At 53.3% G+C, this 20,859-nt stretch overlaps 1 protein-coding gene and 1 long non-coding RNA gene across 2 annotated transcripts in view; one reads left to right on the top strand and one right to left on the bottom strand.

Annotated features, from left to right (window-relative positions):
* The first annotated feature begins 11,065 nt into the window (after positions 1-11,065).
* LOC133262205 (serine/threonine-protein kinase pim-1-like) lies at positions 11,066-13,725 on the top strand. The gene is given in 8 exon segments (XM_061441164.1): positions 11,066-11,130; positions 11,722-11,989; positions 12,089-12,190; positions 12,275-12,325; positions 12,580-12,946; positions 13,154-13,330; positions 13,570-13,660; positions 13,662-13,725. Coding segments are annotated over 8 exon segments (1,185 nt in total).
* Positions 13,726-14,126: 401 nt separating this feature from the next.
* LOC133262203 (uncharacterized) overlaps positions 14,127-20,859 on the bottom strand; it is a 161,701-nt gene continuing 154,968 nt past the window's right edge. The window contains exon 3 of the long non-coding RNA XR_009741244.1: positions 14,127-14,246. This is a non-coding gene — a long non-coding RNA (uncharacterized LOC133262203). The remainder of the gene's footprint in view (positions 14,247-20,859) is intronic.

The raw sequence follows: 20,859 nt of genomic DNA, 5'->3' as shown, positions 1-20,859 counted from the left end.
GGAGAACGGTTTGCAAAAATGTATTTCAAAATCTTCCTTATGAAATATTTCCTCACTGCTCTCTGCTGTTAGAAACAGACAGATTATATATGATGATCTGGACACAGCCAGAATTGTCTGCGTACACCGAGTTCTCAGGGCGTCTGAATGGGACCAGCACAGGTCTGGTTTGGCCATTTACACTGGCTGACCAACTCACTGCCTTTTCCAGGCCATGGCCTAGTCTACAGCACACAAAGTTAAATGGGAGAAATACCTGTGTGTGGGGAGGTTACTGGTTTATGTCCTCCATTTAAAATCCCTGCTTGCACAGAAACAATATTAGGAAAGTAACATTTGAGGAGCTTTCCTAGAAAAAAAAGAATTCATTTTAGGAGGAAAAACAGTGATCCTTTCTACCCATCGGAGAAGAAAATGATCAGGGCATAGTGATGCATAAAAAGAACCTGTTCAGAGCCATCAGTGGGACCCCTAGGATGGACATCTCCAGTGTCTTTAGCAAGTCTGTGCTAAGGAAACATTTGCTTTCATTTCACTCCCAGAAAGCAAATCAGAAAGGAAAGAATGACTGCAAAAGGCCTTTACTCAGTGGGTTTCTTCTAAAGCAATACAAATAAAGCAGTGTGAACGGTTCCATCCAACAAAGATCCAGCTCAGACGTTTCACAGAACATTTCATTTCTCTAGCACTTTGAGGTGTTACATCAGAATTTTGTGTTAGAACAGACTCAAAAGAAATGAAACCCTTTTCTTCCCTGTGGTCAGGAACTTCTCTTCTGAACGTTCCCAGTTTATTTAGCCAGTGACTAAAGATAACAAACGGGTCAGCCTGACCACAAACAATCAAAACCGGATGTCTTGGGCAAACTAAGCCAGACGGGCAGAGGGACAAGAAAAAGAACATCAGTTTATTTAGTTAAGCCTTTGTAAACTGGTCTTAAGTCCTAGCCCCTTAGAGGCTTCCCAGCATGATGCGTGTTCCCTTTCTGAATGGCTCGTTTGAAATTCGGAATGTATTCCTCAAAAAAAGCACTGTCATTTTGGAGTTCCTGAATCTGTTCTTCAAGGCAGTAAGATACCTTTATCTATGGTTAGCTTCAGGTTTGCTCTAGTAACACCAAAACTGAATGAATACATGGTAACAACTGTCATTAATAGAGTGCTTCCCTTAAACTGAGCCTTGAAAGCAGCAGTTCTTTGGGAGTAGGATAAAAAGAACAGAGAAATTCCATATTAGATTTTTAATCCCACCTCCTTTCACCATCAGGCCTTCACTCTCATCACCCAAACTCCGGCACTTTAATGTTTGCCCAGAAATCACTGGATGCATGCTGTCATTTGGTGAAAAGTGTGAGGAAAATTCTACCCAACTACTTTAAAAGTAACAACAATCCCTTATAAAAGTATCCTATTTGAAATGTGGAAACTGGCTTCAGTATGGAGAAAGTCCGCTCAGAAAATGGTCAATTCTCTCTCCAGCCCATCTGTTGAGCAGTATCTCCTTTGAGAGAATCTGCACCGTAAGTCTGATTTCAATAACAGATCTAGAGAGAACAGCCATGTAGGCATATATACTCACAAATTTGCTTCAGCAAAATAGCTGCTTCTTTTGTTTTGGTGCTGCATTTTTACTAATTGCTCATTATTGAGTAATAATTGCAAGATAAAGCTAACTCTGTTCAGTAGTTTTTGTTCTTTAAGTTGCTTTTCCTGCTGCACTGGATTTGTGTATTACAATGAATTTAACTACATGTTGCTAGTATCAATTTGGAAATTGGGATGTGTTTTATATAGATACTCATGACATTTAGCAACTGCAATTGGTTTGAAAGTCTCTTAATCAAGAATTTTTAGGTTTGGAATTACTACGCAGATGGGTCCTGCAACAGAAGACAGCAGCACCTCTTGGGTTTCTGCCTGGTAGGATATTAAAAAGCTACTCCAGACCATACTGTACGCATGTACGCTGTGCTATCCTCACCTCATGTACAGAACCATAACAACATTATGGCAGAGTTTAAAAGTAGGTTTGGTAACAAACACGTACGTGATCAACTTTTCAATTCCCTACACATTCCATAGTGAGTTTGGAAAAACATAAAATTATCCATTAGAATCCACTACCAAGAAATAGCATAGTCTTCAAAACTTTTTACTCCACTTGATCTTGCATCCAGGATATTACTGATGCTGCTGAGAAAAGACAAGACTGCTAATAGCAGAGAAGCAGAAAACTGCTCAGTGAAGCAAAAGGAGGACTTCTTGGAGTTGTTTTCCTATCCTGCAAAGTGCTTGCCCATATTAACGTTTCCTAAGAAGAAATGAAGAATCATCTTGTCAAAGGACAAACAATGTAGTTGTAGATGCCAGAAGAAGGAAACTTCCTAAGGTGCGGGTGCTAGCACTGCTGGGAAGGTGCTAGAATGTGGCAGCCTCAGATGGAGAGGTAAGAAAAGGTACCCCTGTGCTCCAGACAGGCTGAGGATGGAGTAGCTGGTTGCTACCCAGGATTGGAGATGCTTGCTGTCCATCTGCAAGGGAGGTGCTGTCTGGCATCAGAGCCCAGGACGTTGCCTTTTGACCTTCAGACGTGTGCTAAAAACAGGAGCATGCTGATGAGGTGAGATGTAAAAGTGCTAGGACAATCCACAGTACTAGGAAGGCTGCTGTAGGAAGGAAGAGCTGAGGCCATCACTGGCTGGCCCGAGGCCTGCTGCATGAAGACTTCAATTTGAACCTCCTTTAACTTTCCTTGGTATTAATTTTGGCTAGAAAAACCAAGTGAAATGTTTTAAAAACTGACAGTCATTCTGAGGCACACTAAAGCTTTCGGCTCCTTGTTCATTTCTGCATACCACAGTGCTGGTTTTCCCTACTGGAACTTTGCAAGTGCTCAGGCACAGAAACCATCTACCAGGAAGTCTTGTCTGGGTACCCTCAGCCATTTCGTACAACAGATTCTGATCTTTGTTTTTCAATTCCTAAATTATTTCACAGTCTCAGAATCCAACACACAAGCACTTAAGAAGGGTAAAACCTACTTTCCAGCTCCCCTGAGGTCGGTTATGTTTCTTGTTTTCCCTCTCCCATCTTTGAAGGTAGTCTGATTTGCCACATGCTAGCACACCATTCTTCGTGGAGAAGTCCAGCAAGCATCTCTTAAGAACTATTCAAAATACCAAAAGAAAGCAGAAATGGAAGGCAATGAAAAAAGGAAGCAATGGAAAAAAGACAGAAACTATGGGTAAGACAGAGGGAGGAGGAGTTTATAAAAGAGAGAGACAAAGACAGATGTTCACACACTCATTTATGTTGCCCTGCTCTTTGCTGCACCGAATCCTTGTTTTCATTCCAAAGGGAAGAGTAGGTCAGCCCTCCTACACAGCTGTACATCACCTTTATCTACTGGTCCTGCACCTTCCTTATCAGGTTCCAATAAGCACTGATGCCTGGGCTCAATATTCAGTCTGCAATATCTACTCCCCCAGTTATTCTCAGGAAATAATTAACTAACACGTCTCTTTTCTTCCCTCTCTGATCTTCACCTCTGGCTGTAGTCAAAAAGAAGGTAAGAACTTCTTTGCAAATGATTTTCTGTCTTTTGGGCCAGTACATAATTTTTCATACAGATTTTTAATTCTTTATTTCTTCATCCATTATTTTCTCTTCTTGACAGCCTGTGCCTGCTTTACACAATCTCTATTTTAAAGCATGGAAAAAAATAACAGCACGTCCTTATTTGCATGAGCTTCTAGGTCAGTGACAGATACTCTTGAGCTCTGAGACCTCTGCCTGTCTACTCAAAAGCACCTGCTGACCACAGTGACAAAACCAGCTTTTTGTCCCCTTAATTCCTCTGCCGCCCTCCATAGGCAGCACTATGTGCAGCACTGAAAAGCAAGCTGCCCGGTTAACTGGGCTCAAGCACCACCTGAACTTCAACAGCTGCCCAGATGAGCTTTCCTACAGTCGTGGCATTTCCTTCCTGCCAACAGGTTGGCTTGGGTTCGGTTGGGTGCCCACATGTTTTGGAAGGAACAGTTTGCACCGTAAACCACTTCTTATCAGTAATGATTCAAGAGCAAGAAAGAGCTCAGCTTGACACAATCACACTCCAAGTGTCCATGGATGGCTGTCTAGAAAAAATGATGATGCAGCTTCATACTTTCAAACTGTTTAAAACTGAATGGAGGCCACTGCCAGGTAAGAGCCAGCTCCTCGTGGTCTTGCCACAGAACACTTTTCAGACTGGAGTTGTGATTTCATGTGAACGCTTACAGTCTGCTAAGATGTGTGTAAGAAATAGAACCACTCACAAGGCCTGCCTGTGATGATCATCAAAGGACAATCTTCATCATGTAGGGCTTGAGCAACAGACTAAAAAGGGGAAAACCAGGAATGCTGAATACATAGCAGAATTAACTACGTGGGTTTTGTTTCCCACCCACTCTGAGAAAATGCCCCAAACTGGACTCTGTAGTCTCCTCCCCAGACTTGACTGCTGGAGCTGCAAGACACATTCATGATGTGAGAATCCAGCCTCTCAACGTGATTTGGGAAAAGACTATTCTTTACTTTTCCAGTGACAAAAAAGGAAAGACCTCTTCACTTTGGATTGGCAGGTAAGGCAGCAATGACTGGGCGATCGCTCCTTGCCTCCCCCTTACTTTTCTCCTAAAGAAGAGTAAGAATTTAACACAACCAACAGAGCTTTAGTGCAAGGCGGTTTAGAGATGGGAGAAATAACACCGTACATTTGAGTCCAAAATCAGTTCCATGAAAGACAGACTTCTTTGCCTAGCTAAATTACTGAGGAGCTCTACATAACTCAGGAGCCTTAAGAACTGGTTTGAGACACTCTGCTGGACTGCTGGGGGGTACTTAAGTACTAAAGGATACTTCTCACAGTACCGCAACCACATGGGTAGCTGCAGATACTCTTTAAGGAAACAGTAATCACTGAAAGAGTTAGGGATGGGATGTGCATACAAGACCTTCATCCCTGACCAAATCACTGTCAAAGTGTATGTATGGGACAACTCCTTATACGGTGAAATCAGAACAATTCAAAGCTTTGCTGTAGCTCAGTAAAATCATGCGTATTACACATTGCTTGAAGAAAAAACATGTATTCCATCACCTCCTGGTACACACACAGACCTTGTGAGGACTCTTAAAACCAGGTCGGCAGAACTGCTTCAAGTAATTCCACTGATCGGGTTTGTATCTGTAGGAAGCCTGAACATCAACGTAGGTCACCTGCCTGGGCACTTTGAGACACAAAGCTGCAAGAAAAGAAGGGACACTGGGGGTAGAGAAGGGTAAGGAAAATCAGTGCAATCAAAAAGCAACAAAAAAGGCCACCTCAAAACTGCCCTGTTTTATGGAATTGCCTTCAGTAATGTTTACTGCAGCATTTGGAAAAGGACACAATGCACTTGCGAGTGCATTTTGAAGGATATGAATTTTTAAATCAAACAAATGTATGTCTAGTTCTTAAGCACCATGACTAAGAGGCAATCTCAGTATTTCACTCACCTGTGCTATAGGGCACTGTAGGTTTATTAACACTATGGGGCTGACACATTCCAGAATCTTGACGTGAAACAAAATGGTCTTGTTCCTATGAAAGTGGACATAAGTAATGTGATGATTAAGGGTGCTTGTACATCCTACCATTCAAAACCTCACAGCATGTATTGATATTTAAGTTCTAATACTGTGATTGGTGACACTGCAAACACAAAACAAAGCAAAACAAGAAAACCAACCAACCAAATCCCAAGCAGACCCTGGGTGTTTCATGCCAAGGCATCTCTGAAACCAGAAGCATTTGGTCTAAAGAACTATGATAGCTAAAGAACGCTAACTTTTGAGAAGGTGTTTTCACAGCACGGTTTTAAGCTGAAACAACCCAGGCACTGTTACAGGCATCTGTAGTCCTGCTTCCGAGAAGTGAGGTCTGTAAAATGCCCCTGCAAAAACTCTGTGGCTCTTCTGCTTGCACTGAGCACACAGCACGCTGCATGCCAAATCACTATCGGTAAATGCTGCACTGTGAAAGCTGCCTGTTTCTGGCTGGTCAGAAGGAGGCACCAAAATCAACCACAAGCTTTTTACGGCTGAAAACTTAAAGCAGCTGGCCAGGAAACAGAACGATAATAATAGCATCTGCTCCTACCCCTGACAAACCTCCTGTGATGTAAAGAAGGGACAGTCTGAGGAGTTTGCACCCCAGATCCTCACACTTGACAGTTTCTGGAATTTCACTGCACATTCAAGTTCCCTTTAAAACTGGGGTTAGCTCAACTGCCCCACATTTTACAAGGTTAAATTGTTTTCACCAAGGTCCGTTCTACGGTGCACTGGTAACAAACCACACATCCTGGCAAAACCAGTTTCACTAACATTCGCTGTGATTTCTTCAAATCCACAGAGTACACTTTTGGACTGAAATGTCATTGCTCTTCAACAGCTTCTTGACAGTGCTCATGACTACTCCTCAGTGACACTGCTGCCAATGCTTCCTCCAAGTACAAGACTCAAAACACAGAGACTGTGATCACTTTCCAAGGAAAACTTCTCAGACTAAAGCCTTAGAGACTCAGGAAAACCATAGTCCTGGGTTAGCCTTTCACAGCGCTTACTTTCAGGACATCAGAAAACCCTGACAATGGCAGCAGTGAAGGCATCATGAGCACATCCCACACCTCCGCTTTCAGGGACCGGAGGGACTTGTTCAGAGGGGCCTCCTGGCCTACTGCCACCAACACTCCTGCTTTCCCAGGAGGTTGCGTTATGTCTCTTTTGGCTTATATTTTTGTGAGAAACTCCTCAACATAGCCAGGAAGTGCCAAAATGCAGTCTCAGCAGCTGTACTATTCTCCAGCAATCATATAGATGGAGGGACATTTGCGGATAGGAACTGGAAATCACATTGTATAAAACAACCAAAGGGAAGTCTTGATTAACAAAGAGAAAGAAGGAATGGGAGTGTAACAACGCAGGAAAAGGAATGGGAGTGGATGATAACAGAGCCGCACGTCTGGCTACACACCGCACAGTGCACGGACACTGTGGGTCTGAGGCTCCCAAACCCACCTGCCCACTGCTTTGTACTGATCTCAGAGGGCACAAGGGCAAACTGGGGGTGAAAGGGGAGCAGAGAAGGGGTGCAGTGAGGGGAACACCCAACACAACTTTTGCTCCTAGTCTTAACTCTTCAGGAAGTTGGCCTCTCCAAAACCTGATGTGAAGAATCTCGGTGGGTGGAACAGGTCTTCTTACACCATTTAGTCTGTTTCCCCTGTAACAAAAACTTGGGAGGATATGAAGTCCTAGCTCGGCCTCTGTTCCACTCCCCATCTCCTGCTCCTTCCCTTCGGAATGCCCTTTGGACAGAGGCATCCTCACGTTTTCTCCCCATTAGTAAACTAAATGGGAAAAGAAAGAAGCAGAGAGCTGTTACCAAACACTAGCTTCTGGCTTGCTTCCTGCAGAGCCTCCAGCTTCCTGTCAGTGACAAGGGCATAAAGGGTGCCTAATACTTACTTTTTAAAAGGGAGAAGTAGAGGGGAGAAAAACAAACTGTCTTTACAATTCTGTTTCATAAAGCACTTCGATTTTCCAGAGGAAACATCGATGCGACACCTTTCCTTCCTGAGCAGCTATTTCCATGCAGAAGTGCTCTGTTGAGATCAATGGATTCATTTAACTCTCACAATTCAGGATTTAAAACCACTGGGAAACAGAGATAAGCAAAGCAAGCTGCTCGGCAGGTATCCCAGGAAGGTGTGCTTACAGCTGCCTGCTCCCAGACCTCTCGGTCTCCTCTCTACTGGCACTGCCTAAACACCAGAAATAAAACCCCAAGAGCTTCTCCTTCTCATCTTTTCTGTTACTTGGCGCATGTTGAGAACAACTAAGAACCAGGCAGCAATGCTTTAGGACTACTCTTGCTCCAAGGTGGATAAAAGAATTAATGATCCAAACTCGGGTAGTTAGAAGCTGTGCCATTAGTGATGCCATCTGTAAGCTGCGCTGATCTTTTACCAAAAAGATTCTCTGAATGATGAAAACAACTGCATTTACTGTGAGGGTGGGGAGGCCCTGGAACAGGTTGCCCAGAGAGGCTGGGGATGCTCCATGCCTGGCAGTGTTTAAGGCCAGGCTGGACAGAGTCTTGGATGACACGGCCTAGCGTGTGGTGTCCCAGCCTGCGGCAGGGGAATTGGAAGTGGATGATCTTAAGGTCCTTTCTAACCCAAACCATTCTATGATTCTGTGAAAAGAAAATGGCAGGCTCCCTACGGGGAAAAATCATGCATGAGAGAGAAGCACTGTTGGGTTTGCATATCTGTGATGAGGCTTTGCAATATTAAGGCTTTGTAATACTAAGACTTTGCAATATTGGGGCTGGGGCTAAGTTACTCAGGGAACAAAACATAGGGTTTGAAATACCGTGACTTAAACAGGCACACTCTGTGCTTAAAGACAACGGCATCTTTGGGCAACAGACACGCTCTGTGGTGCAAAAGAACGCTATCTTTGTACAGCCTATGAAGCTAAGCCGGTGCAAACTGCTGCTGTAGTTAAGCAGTAAGTTGGGGTACCGTGTGCCTGCCAGAGAGTTATGAAATCAAACCCTAAAAGGAGAGAAAGAAAGAAGTAAGAGGAAGGGGTGTACGAAACTGAGTAAGGGGAGGTGTAACCAGAGGCGGGACAGTTAGCACGTAGATTATACATGTCGGATAGACTGTAAACCTTGGAGTCCCCAACCAATGGGGTAACAAGGGAGGGAACTTGAGGATGGGAAAGGAAATACGAATCAAAGTTCTGCCTTTGCTGTGTGTGCCTGCTTGCCAGGACACCCGTTTGTGCACAAACGTTAAATAAATGGCTGCTTCACTGCTGTGTCTGACCGAGGCCTGCCTGAACCTAGAGACTGCTTCTCACCCTTCAACTTATCAGACACCAAAACCCACGACCCATTCCCTCAGCAGGAGCTCACCTGAGACTCCAACTTCTCGCCGCCTTCCTTTTTCTGGTACGCTGCTCTGGGAGGGGCACTTTCTCGCCTGACCTGCTGGAGGCTGCTGCTTCTCTTCTCCCTGCTCTTCACTGGCATCTTCCTCACTGCTTCTCTGGGCTTGTTTCTTCCCCTTTCTCTTCTTTACCCATCTCTGCCAGGCATTCTCCTTCTCCTTCCTACTCTCCACAGGCAAGCAGAGGGGGAAAACAAAGCAGTTGTGTATTTTTTTAACTACAGAAATCCCATGCAAACGTTTCACAGAAGAGACAATCCCCTGCAAAAAAACGTGCTTACAAAAACCAGCACTCACAGCGACTGCAGCCGTTAGCGAGGGCCTGTGCTTGAGCTACGGCAGTAACTAAGAGTCACCTCAGGGCAGGACGCGACTCCGTGACGAAGCACGGAGCCTCCCGGACACCTGCACAGACAACCCATGGCCAGGAGCCTGTCCACAGAGCACCAGGACAACCTGGGAACGAGAGACTTCCCCAGAAACAAGTCCTGGAACACTTTCAGTTCATCCTCAAATAACCTCCTGTGACACCACACTCATTTTCAGCCGCACGCACTGACCAGGAAGGTCATACATATTTTGTACTGCAGGGTGCTGTACGCGTAGCCTGTGTACCGGGCCATCCACAGCTATCTCATACATTAAAAGCACTAGGATTTAAAGGGCATTTGTAGAGCTTTAATGAGAGAAACTCCGTTTAGTTTTTAGATGGCATAAAATTACATGAACAAGCCCTAGATCAACTGCTCCCACATCTAAAGCCTTCATCTTGATGACCAGGGCAAATCAGCAGCAGGGCAAATAAAGGTTCTGGCCCTTCTCAACACACTGAGACTTGAAATGGAAATGGTACAATGGGCTGCTGAAAACCACACTGAGAGCAACGGGTGGTGGGACTTTCAAACACTGGGATACACTTAGCAAAGGCCACCCGCTTGGTCAACACCAGAGGATCTGCCAACAAGGCTGACCCAGCCCAATTACAGATTTTACATACCATAGAGGGGGATGAAGTTCCTGGGGTGCACATAAAGGATGCGCTGGGGCAACCAGTCTGGGTTATTGCCCATTCAGGCAAAAGGAAACCCGCTCGTGGGATCGCTTTTGCTCAAAGAGCTGGGGGCATTTGGTGGGTATTGCGGGAGGGTGGGGAAGTACCTGAAGGAGATCTGATTTGGGGTGAAAAGAGCCAGTGAATTGACCCCCCCCGGGTGCCGGGGATCGGCTGCCCCAGCAGCACCTCCCCCCCGGGGGGAAACAGCCCCCAGGGCCCCCCACAACAGCCCCGCTCCATCCCCAGGGCCGGAAAGCTGCGGGACCCCCACAGCTCCCAGCCCCCCATGCCCCGGCTTCGCAGCACCCCACACTCCCAGCCATCTCGCAGCCCCACTGCCCAGCGCTCGCACCCGCCCCCCGCATTCCCCCGGCCCCACTGCCCAGAGCCTCGGGGGGCCGCAGACCCCCAGCCCCGCTCCCCGGGCTCCGCAGCGCCCCCCAGACCCGCGCCGCGCCCGCTCACCCTCACCTCCTCCCGCTCTGCCGCCGCCATTGCCGCGCAAAGCCAATCAGCGCACGGCTCCCCCGCGCGGGGCACGCTGGGAGCTGTAGTCCGGGCTCCGGCACATGCGCACGGGACGGCGAAGGGGGGGCGGGGCCTTTCCTCATGGAGGAGCCGCCCCTCAGGGGATCCCAGAGGCACCGGATGGGCTGGGGTGAAGGGACCTTAAAGCTCCTCCAGCTCCAGGCCCTGCCACGGGCAGGGACACCTTCCACTGGAAGGAGCAGCTTGCTCCGAGCCCTGTGTCCAACCCGGCCTCCAACGCTGCCAGGGACGGGGCAGCCACGGCTCCTCCGCCTTTACAAGCTCTCTTGCTGTGTGACTCCGTTTAGATCAAGAGATCTGAACCTTTTTAACTTCCTGTCTGCTCTGGTATCTTTAGCGTGCTTTGTTTGTTACTGTAAACCCGTGCGGTTATATCCCGCACGTGAGCACACCTATGACTGGAGAAAGCCAACGCATCGATGTGTTCATCGCAGTCTCCTCTCAATCCACCTCTGCGGAAAGGAAAAAGGGGACAAAATACGCAGTAAATCGCAGCCTCCTTGTGACTTCCCAAAGCCTCCGGTTTCAGTTCTAAAGCCTCGTTCGCAGGGTCCCGAGGCTCAGGTTCAGTTTCCAAAGGCTCGGCCGCGGGGATGCTGCTGCCGGGCGGGGGGCGCACGAGCCCGGCCGCGGGGCTGGGCAGGGCCCGCTCCGCCCTTCCCCGGGCTCCCGCGGCCGCGAGACAGAGCGGGCCCTGCCCAGCCCGGGGCGCGCGTGGACAGAGCCGTTGAGAGCCAGGCGGCGGCGGCAACGGCAGCAGCGGCTTCTGAGCGGCTTCTGAGCGGCTTTTGAGCAGCAGCGGCTTCGGCAGCGGCTTCTGAGCGGCAGCGGCTTGGGCAGGAGCAGCGGCAGCAGCACCAGGTGAGGCGGCGGCGGCAGCTCTCGGCGGCCCGGAGCCCGCCCTCCGCCGCTCCCCGCGATGGTGCCTCCCCCGTCCCCCCAGCGTCCCCCCGCAGGGGCTCGCGGCACCGCTCCCCTCTCCCGGTACTGGCAGCGCCGGCGCCGGCCGAGCCGCCGCTGGGTCTGGGTCTGCCGAGGCAGCGCCGGCCCCTGGCGCTCCCCGGCCCGCCCCCAGGCCCCGCCCCGCCTGGGGCCGCCGCCACACGCAGGAGCCCGGCGCGGCGCGGACCGGCGGCTCCGCGGCCTCTCCCTCCGGGCGCCGCGGCCTCCCGGCAGCCGCGACCCCCGGGACCCCGGAGCGCGGTGCTGCTGCGGGGGTGCCGTCACCGGCAGCGCGGTCGGGCAAGGTGCCCGTGCTCCTCCTGACCCGCGTTGACCCGTCGGCCTATCTGCGCTCCGGGACCGGCGGGGAGCGGCGCGCCGCGGAGCCTCGGCCGGGAAAGGCCGGGAATGATGCGGCTCCGCTCGGCCCGGAGCGCCCGGTGGGGGCCGGCGGGGACCCCGCGCGCAGCGACAGCGGCCGCGTCTGTCGCACGGGGCACGACAAGGAGAGCTTCGAGCGGCTTTACCGCGTGGGACCGCTGCTGGGGAGAGGCGGCTTCGCGTCCGTGTACTCGGGGCTCCGCCTGTGTGACAACAGCCCGGTAAGGGCGGGGCCGGCGGCGGGCCGGGGAGGCGGCGGGGCTCGGCTCAGCTCAGCTCAGCCCAGCGCTGCCCTTGGCTCGCAGGTGGCGATCAAACAAGTGGCTCGGGAGCGCATCTCCTCGTGGGGCGAGCGGGTGAGTGCGCGGGGCCACCGGGACAGTGCGGGGCAGAGCGGGTGGGGGTGAGCCGGTGGGGGGGGAAAGTGGGACAGCGAGAGGGGAGTGGGTGTGGAGTCACCAGGGGACACGGGCCGGGTAGGGGTGCACCAGAGCATCCCTGGGGATTGCGGGGGGCACCTGCAGGAGGGCATCAGAGCATCCCAGGCAGGGAGGCACAGGAGCCCCGGGCCAGCATCGGCCCTGCTGACGGTGCCGTGGTCCCCCTGCAGCCCAGCGGCACTCGCATTCCCATGGAGATAGCCATGTTGAGGAAGGTGCGCTCCGGCTGCAGTGCCATCATCCAGCTCCTCAGTTGGTTTGAGCTGCCCCACTCCTTTGTGCTGGTTCTGGAGCGTCCGGAGCCATCGCAGGACCTCTCCGACTTCATCAAAAAACGGAGGTTCCTGCCCAAGGATCCGGCGCGGGGCATTTTCCTCCAGGTGCTGGTGGCTGCGCGGCACTGCCACAGCCGCGGTGTCCTGCACAGGGATATCAAGCCCAAGAACATCATCATCAACTTGGCCACCAGAGAGGTCAAGCTTGCTGACTTTGGTTGCAGCACCCTCCTCAGGGACACGGTCTACACCAAATTTAGCGGTGAGCCCACAGCCCAGGGTGCTTCCGGTACCGGGCGGTTTGTGAACAAGAGTCACGTGCTGATGACGAGGTGGCGGGTCACACCGAGTGTGCGTCCCCACGTCCGTGGCGCCACCGGTGCGGCCCCTGCATCCCTGCGGATCCGCGGGCGAGAATCCAGGAGCAGGCGGCATCTGCCTAATGAGGTGCGCCCGTATCCTGTTGTAGGAACACCTTTGTACTACCCGCCGGAGTGGTTCCGCTGGCACTGCTACCACGGCCGTCCGGCGGCGATCTGGTCCCTGGGCGTGCTGCTGTATGAGATGGTGTGCGGGGTCCTCCCCTTCCGGTGCTGCGAGGACATCGTCAGCGGGCAGCTCTTCTTCCAGCGCCGGATCTCTGTCGGTAGGTACCTGGCTTCGCAGCAGCAGGGGAAGGTCGGGGTTTAGGGGTGGCAGCTGATCTCCCTTGGTCAGCTGGAGGAGGTGGCCCGTGTCCTGCCATCCTGCTCTCCTCCAAACCGAGTCATGGAGCAGGAGGTCTGGGTGCAGCTCTGAGCGCACCCAGGCCTGGGCGCTGCGGACGGTGGCACAAGGTAGGCAGGAGCCTCCTGCAACTGAGCGGCATTCCCGGATTCTCCCCAGAATGCCAGCACCTCATCAGGTGGTGCTTGTCCATGAGAGCTCGCGACAGGCCATCCCTGGACGATGTGTTCAACCACCCTTGGCTGCAAACATCCACTGCCCCAGGAGACAGCCGCCCTCCACCCTCACAGCCTGAGCCAGCAGCTGGGCAAGTAAGCTGGGGGTGCCTCTTGGGGGGAGCGTGGGGTTTGGGGGTTTGGCAGGTTGGGTATTTTGGTGGGGATTTGGGCTCTTGGGAGGTTGGGATGGATACTGGGGGCCTGTGGGGATTTTTTGGAGACTTTGAGGTTTTGGGGGTTGTTTTTTGGGGGGGACTTTGTCGGTTTTGCGGAGAGCTGGTGGTTTTGGGTGTTTGGGGGTTTTGGGAGTTTGGTGAGGTTGGGTGTTTCGGGGGGACTTTCGGGGGGTGTTTGGGGGATTGGGTGTTTTGTGGGACTTTTGCAGTTATTGGGGGGCTTGTGGGGATTGGATTCTGGGTTCCTTGGAGAGCAATAGGTCTCAGAGGGACGCCTCATAAGAGTTAATTCTCCTCCTTGTAGCTGGGGCAGTGGTGAGGTCGGGCTTTAGTCTGAGGATAACGCTGGTAACACACCGATTGTATAGTGGTTTCTGATTAGCACTTACCCTGAGCAAGGCTGATTCAGTCTCTCATGCTCTGCAGTGAGGAGAGACAAGACCTAACAGCAAAGCAGCAGACAATGCGGCTACTCCAACACCAGCCACGAGCACTGCAGCTACTCCAACACCAGCCACAACCACTGCGGTGACACCAACAATGGCAACAGGCACCGTGGCTACTCCAATGGCAAGGACTGCCACTACAGCTACAACTCCAGCAACATGCACTGCTGCTATTCCAACCGGGGCAAAAAAAAGCAGTGTGGCTACTCCAAACTCAGTGACAAGCAGTGAGGCTTCTCAAACCCAAGCCACAAGCACTGCAGGTACTGCAAGTACAGCGACAGACACATCGGCCAAGGACAGGCACTGTGGCTGGTGCGACCCAATTCAACATGCCCTGCAGTTAATCCAGCCCCAGGCACAAGGACTGCAGTTACTCCACCACCAGTTTTAAGCTCTGCAGCTCCTCTATCTCTGGGAAGGAGCAATGGCGCTACTCTAAGGCCTGCTATGTATGCAGTGGCTACGTCAACCCCAGCCACAAACACTGCGGCTACTCCAGTGCAAGCCACAACCACTGCAGCCTCTCCAACACCAGTGACACACACTGCTGCTCCTGCAGCCCCATCGACAAGCAGTGAGGCTTCTCCACCCCAGGCCCTGAGAACTGTGCCTACTGCAACCATGGCAGCAGGCACATGGGCTACTCCAATGCCAAGGACAGGCGCTGTGGCTGCTGCAGCTCCGAAGACAGGCACTGCAGGTATTCCAACCGCATCAACAAGCACTGAGGCTGCTCCGGTGCGAGCCTCCCGCTCTGCGGGCACTCCCCATACCCACAGCTGCCCCCCAGGTCACCCTCAAGTAACATCCTAGACCCAAAACTGCTCCCAGGCGACCCCCTAGTGACGCCCAGGCGCACAAACGTTCCCCAAGTGTCACCCAAATGAAATCCCAGACCCACAACTGCCCTCCAAGTGACCCCCAAGACCCACAACTGCCCTCCAGTCAGCCCCCAGACCTACAACAGCCCCACAACTGCCCCCCGAGTAACAACTCAGACGCACAACAGCGCCCCAGGTGACCTCCCAGACCCACCACAGCCCCCCAAGTGACCTCCCAGAACCACAACTGCCCCCCGAGTGACCTCCCAGACACACAACGGCCCCCAACTGACCCCACAGACCCACAACTGCCCCCCAAGAGAGCCCACAGACCTACCTCTGCCCCCCAAGTGTTCACCCAGTGACCCCCAGAGCCATAACTGCCCCCACATGATCCCCTCAGCCCTACAACTGCCCCCCTAGTGGCTCCGTGGATCCACAACTGCCTCCTAAATGACCCCCCCAGTGATTCCCCAGACCCAAAGCTGCCTCCCAAATGACCCCCCCAGTGATTCCCCAGACCCAAAGCTGCCTCCCAAATGACCCCCAAGTGACTCCCCAGTCCCACAACTTCCCCACAAGTGATCTCCCTGACCTACAACTGCCCCCCAAGTGACACCCCAGTGAGCCCCAGACCCACAGTAGTTCCTCAAGTGACCCCCAAATGAATTCCCAGACTCACAACTGCACCATGTGCCCCCGAAGTGATCCCCAACACCCACAACTGCCCCTCAAGTGACTCACAAGTAAATTCCTAGACCCAAAACGTCCCCCCAGGTGATCCCCCAGACCCACAACTGCACTCCAGTGACCCCCAGACCCACAACTGCTCCCAAAGTGACTGACCCAGACCAACCACAGCCCCCCAGTGACCCCAGAGTGAACCCTGAGACCTACAACTGCCCCCAAATGATACCCCAGACCTACAACTGCCCTCCAAGTGACCCTGCAGACCCACAAGTGCCCCCAAGTGACCCCAAAGTGAGCCCCCATACCCACAACTGCCCCCCAGGTGACCCTCAAGTAACATCCTAGACCAAAAACTCCTCCAAAGTGACACCTAGTGACACCCAGGCACACAACAGTTCCCCAAGTGTCCAACTGAACCCTGAGACCTACAACTGCCCCCCAAATGATACCCCAGACCTACAACCGCCCTCCAAGTGACCCTCCAGACCCACAAGTGCCCCCAAGTGACCCCAAAGTGACTCCTCAGACCCACAACTGCCCCTAAGTGACCCAGAAGTGAAACCCCAGGCCCACAGCTGCCGCCAGGTGACCACTCAGACCCACAACTGCTCCCAAAGTGACTGACCCAGACCAACCACAGCCCCCCAGTGACCCCAAAGTGAATCCTGAGACCTACAACTCCCCCCCAAATGATAACCCGGACCTACAACCGCCCTCCAAGTGACCCTCCAGACCCACAAGTGCCCCCAAGTGCCCCCAAAGTGACTCCCCAGACCCACAACTGCACTCCAGTGACCCCCAGATCCACAACTCCTCCCAAAGTGACTGACCCAGACCAACCACAGCCCCCCAGTGACCCCAAAGTGAACCCCGAGACCTACAACTGCCCCCCAGATGATACCCCAGACCTACAACTGCCCTCCAAGTGACCCTCCGGACCCACAAGTGCCCCCAAGTGACCCCAAGGTGACTCCTCAGACCCACAACTGCCCCCTAAGTGACCCAGAAGTGAAGCCCCAGACCCACAACTGCCACCAGGTGAACACTCAAACCCACAACTGCCCTCCAAGTGACCCCAAAGGCAACCCTATGACCCACAACTGCTCCACAGTGACTTCCCAGAACCACAGCTGCCCCCCAAGTGACCTCCCACACCAAAGACTGCCCCCTAAGTTACTCCCAAGTGGTTCCTCAGACTGACAAATACCCCCGAAATGACCTCAAAGAGACCACTCAGACCCACAACTGTCTGCCAAGTGACCCGGAAGTGACCCCTCAGACCCCCAACTGCCCCACAAGTGAGTCCCATGACCTACAACTGCCTCCCAAGTGACCCCCAAGTGAGCCCCCATACCCACAACTGCCCCCGAGGTGACCCTCAAGTAACATCCTAGACCCAAAACTGCTCCCAAGTGACCCCTAGTGACCCCCAGGCGCACAACAGTTCCCCAAGTGTCCCCCAAATGAAATCCCAGACCCACAACTGCCCTCCAAGTGACCCCCAAGACCCACAACTTCCCTCCAGTCAGCCCCCAGACCTACAACAGCCCCACAACTGCCCCCCAAGTGACCACTCAGACCCACAACTGCCCTCCAAGTGATCTCCCAGAACCACAACTGCCCCCGTGTGAACCCCCAGACACACAACTGCCCCCCAAGAGACCCCACAGACCTACCTCTGCCCCCCAAGTGTTCACCCAGTGACCCCCAGAGTAATAACTGCCCCCACATGATCCCCTCAGCCCTACAACTGCCCACCTAGGCCCTCCCCGTACCCATAACTGCCCCCCAAATGCCCCCCCAGTGATTCCACAGTCACAAAGCTGCTTCCCAAGTGATCCCCAAGTGACTCCCCAGACCCACAACTTCCCCACAAGAGATCTCTCTCACCTACAACTGTTCCTCAGGTGACCCCCACATGAATTCCCAGACCCACAACTGCACCATGTGCTCCCCAAGTGATCCCCAACACCCACAACTGCCCCTCAAGTGACTCACAAGTAAATTCCTAGACCCAAAACGTCCCCCCAGGTGATCCCCCAGACCCACAACTGCACTCCAGTGACCCCCAGACCCACAACTGTTCCCAAAGTGACTGACCCAGACCAACCACAGCCCCCCAGTGACCCCAAAGTGAACCCTGAGACCTACAACTGCCCCCCAAATGATATCCCAGACCTACAACTGCCCTCCAAGTGACCCTGCAGACCCACAAGTGCCCCCAAGTGACCCCAGAGTGACTCCTCAGACCCACAACTGCTCTCTAAGTGATCCAGAAGTGAACCCCCAGACCCACAACTCCCGCCAGGTGATCATTCAGACCCACAACTGCCCTCCAAGTGACCCCAAAGGCATCCCTATGATCCACAACTGCTCCACAGTGACTCCCTGGACCCACAGCTGCCCCCCAAGTGACCTCCCACACCAAAGACTGCCCCCTCAGTTACTCCCAAGTGATCCCCCAGACCCACAAATCCCCCCCAAATGACCTCAAAGAGACCACTCAGACCCACAGCTGTCTGCCAAGTGACCCCAAAGTTTCCTCCCAGACCCCCAACTGCCCCACAAGTGACTCCCCTTACCTACAACTGCCCCCCAACTGACCCCCCTTATCTCCCCAGACCCACAACTGCCCACAAATGACTTCCCCTTATCACGCCAGCCTCACAGCAGCCCCACATGTGTCTCCCCTGACCTACAACTGCCCCCAGGTAACCCTCAAGTAACATCCTAGACCCAAAACTGCTCCCAAGTGACCCCTAGTGACCCCCAGGCGCACAACAGTTCCCCAAGTGTCCCCCAAATGAAATCCCAGACCCACAACTGCCCTCCAAGTGACCCCCAAGACCCAAAACTACCCTCCAGTCATCTCCCAAACATACAACAGCCCCACAACTGCCCCCCTGAGTAACCACTCAGACCCACAACTGCCATCCAAGTGACCTCCCAGACCCACAGCTACCCCCCAAGTGACCCCCCCAGACACACAACTGCCCCAACTGACACCACAGACCCACAACTGCCCCCCAAGACAACCCACATACCTACCTCTGCCCCCCAAGTGTTAACCAAGTGACCCCCAGAGCCATAACTGCCCCCACATGATCCCCTCAGCCCTAAAACTGCCCCACTAGTGGCCCCATGGACCCACAACTGCCCCCCAAATGACCCCCGCAGTGATTCCTCAGACCCAAACCTGCCTCTCAAATGACACCCAAGTGACTCCCCAGTCCCACAACTTCCCCACAAGTGATCTCCCTGACCTACAACTGCCCCCCAAGTGACACCCCAGTGAGCCCCAGACCCACAGTAGTTCCTCAAGTGACCCCCAAATGAATTCCCAGACTCACAACTGCCCCATGTGCCCCCGAAGTGATCCCCAACACCCACAACTGCCCCTCAAGTGACTCACAAGTAAATTCCTAGACCCAAAACGTCCCCCCAGGTGATCCCCCAGACCCACAACTGCACTCCAGTGACCCCCAGACCCACAACTGCTCCCAACGTGGCTGACCCAGACCAACCACAGCCCCCCAGTGACCACAAAATGAGCCCAGAGACCTACAACTGCCCACCAAATGATACCCCAGACCCACAACTGCCCTCCAAGTGAGCCCAAAAGGAACCCTCAGACCCACAACTGCCCCACAGTGACTCCCCAGACACAGAGCTGCCCCCCAAGTGACCTCCCAGACCAAAGACTGCCCCCTCAGTTACTCCCAAGTGATCCCCCAGACCCACAAATACCCCCGAAATGACCTCAAAGAGACCACTCAGACCCACAACTGTCTGCCAAGTGACCCGGAAGTGACCCCTCAGACATACAGCTGCCCCACAAGTGACTCCCCTTATCTCCCCAGCCCCACAGCAGCCCCACGAGTGACTCCCCTGACCTACAGCTGCCTCCCAAGTGACCCCCAAGTGAGCCCCCATACCCACAACTGCCCCACAGGTGACCCTGAAGTAACATCCTAGACCAAAAACTCCTCCCAAGTGACCCCTAGTGACCCCCAGGCACACAACAGTTCCCCAAATGTCCCCCAAATGAAATCACAGACCCACAACTGCCCTCCAAGTGCCTCCCAAGACCCACAACTTCGCTCCAGTCAGCCCCCAGACCTACAACAGCCCCACAATTGCCCCCCAAGTGACCACTCAGACCCACAACTGCCCTCCAAGTGATCTCCCAAAATTGCAACTGCCCCCAAGTGACCCCACAGACCCACAACTGCCCCCTAAGAGAGCCCACAGGCCTACCTCTGCCCCACAGGTGTTCACCAAGTGACCCCCAGAGCCATAACTGCCCCCACATGATCCCCTCAGCCCTACAACTGCGTCCCTAGTGGCCCCCCGGACCCATAACTTCCTCCCAAATGACCCCCCAGTGATTCCCCAGACCCAAACCTGCCTCCCAAGTGACCCCCAAATTGACTCCCCTGACGCACAACTTCCCCACAGGAGATCTCCCTGACCTACAACTGTTCCTCAGGTGACCCCCACATGAATTCCCAGACCCACAACTGCCCCATGTGCTCCCCAAGTGATCCCCAACACCCACAACTGCCCCTCAAGTGACTCACAAGTAAATTCCTAGACCCAAAACGTCCCCCCAGGTGATCCCCCAGACCCACAACTGCACTCCAGTGACCCCCAGACCCACAACTGCTCCCAAAGTGACTGACCCAGACCAACCACAGCCCCCCAGTGACCCCAAAGTGAACCCTGAGACCTACAACTGCCCCCCAAATGATACTCCAGACCTACAACTGCCCTCCAAGTGACCCTGTTCCACAAGTGCCCCCAAGTGACCCCCAAAGTGACTCCTCAGACCCACAACTGCCCCTAAGTGACCCAGAAGTGAAACCCCAGACCCACAGCTGCCGCCAGGTGACCACTCAGACCCACAACTGCCATCCAAGTGAGCCCAAAGGCAACCCTAAGACCCACAACTGCTCCACAGTGACTCCCCGGACCCACAGCTGCCCCCCAAGTGACCTCCCACACCAAAGACTGCCCCCTAAGTTAGTCCCAAGTGATTCCTCAGACCCACAAATCCCCCCCAAATGACCTCAAAGAGACCACTCAGACCCACAAC

The sequence above is a fragment of the Pezoporus flaviventris genome, unplaced genomic scaffold (assembly GCF_033815535.1).
Source record: "Pezoporus flaviventris isolate CSIRO_AGI_PZ_B2104156 unplaced genomic scaffold, CSIRO_AGI_Pfla_v1 ptg000196l, whole genome shotgun sequence".
In the NCBI taxonomy this organism is placed as follows: Eukaryota; Metazoa; Chordata; class Aves; order Psittaciformes; family Psittacidae; genus Pezoporus; species Pezoporus flaviventris.
Note: the sequence above shows the minus strand (reverse complement) of the source record. Positions and strands in the feature narration are given on the sequence as shown.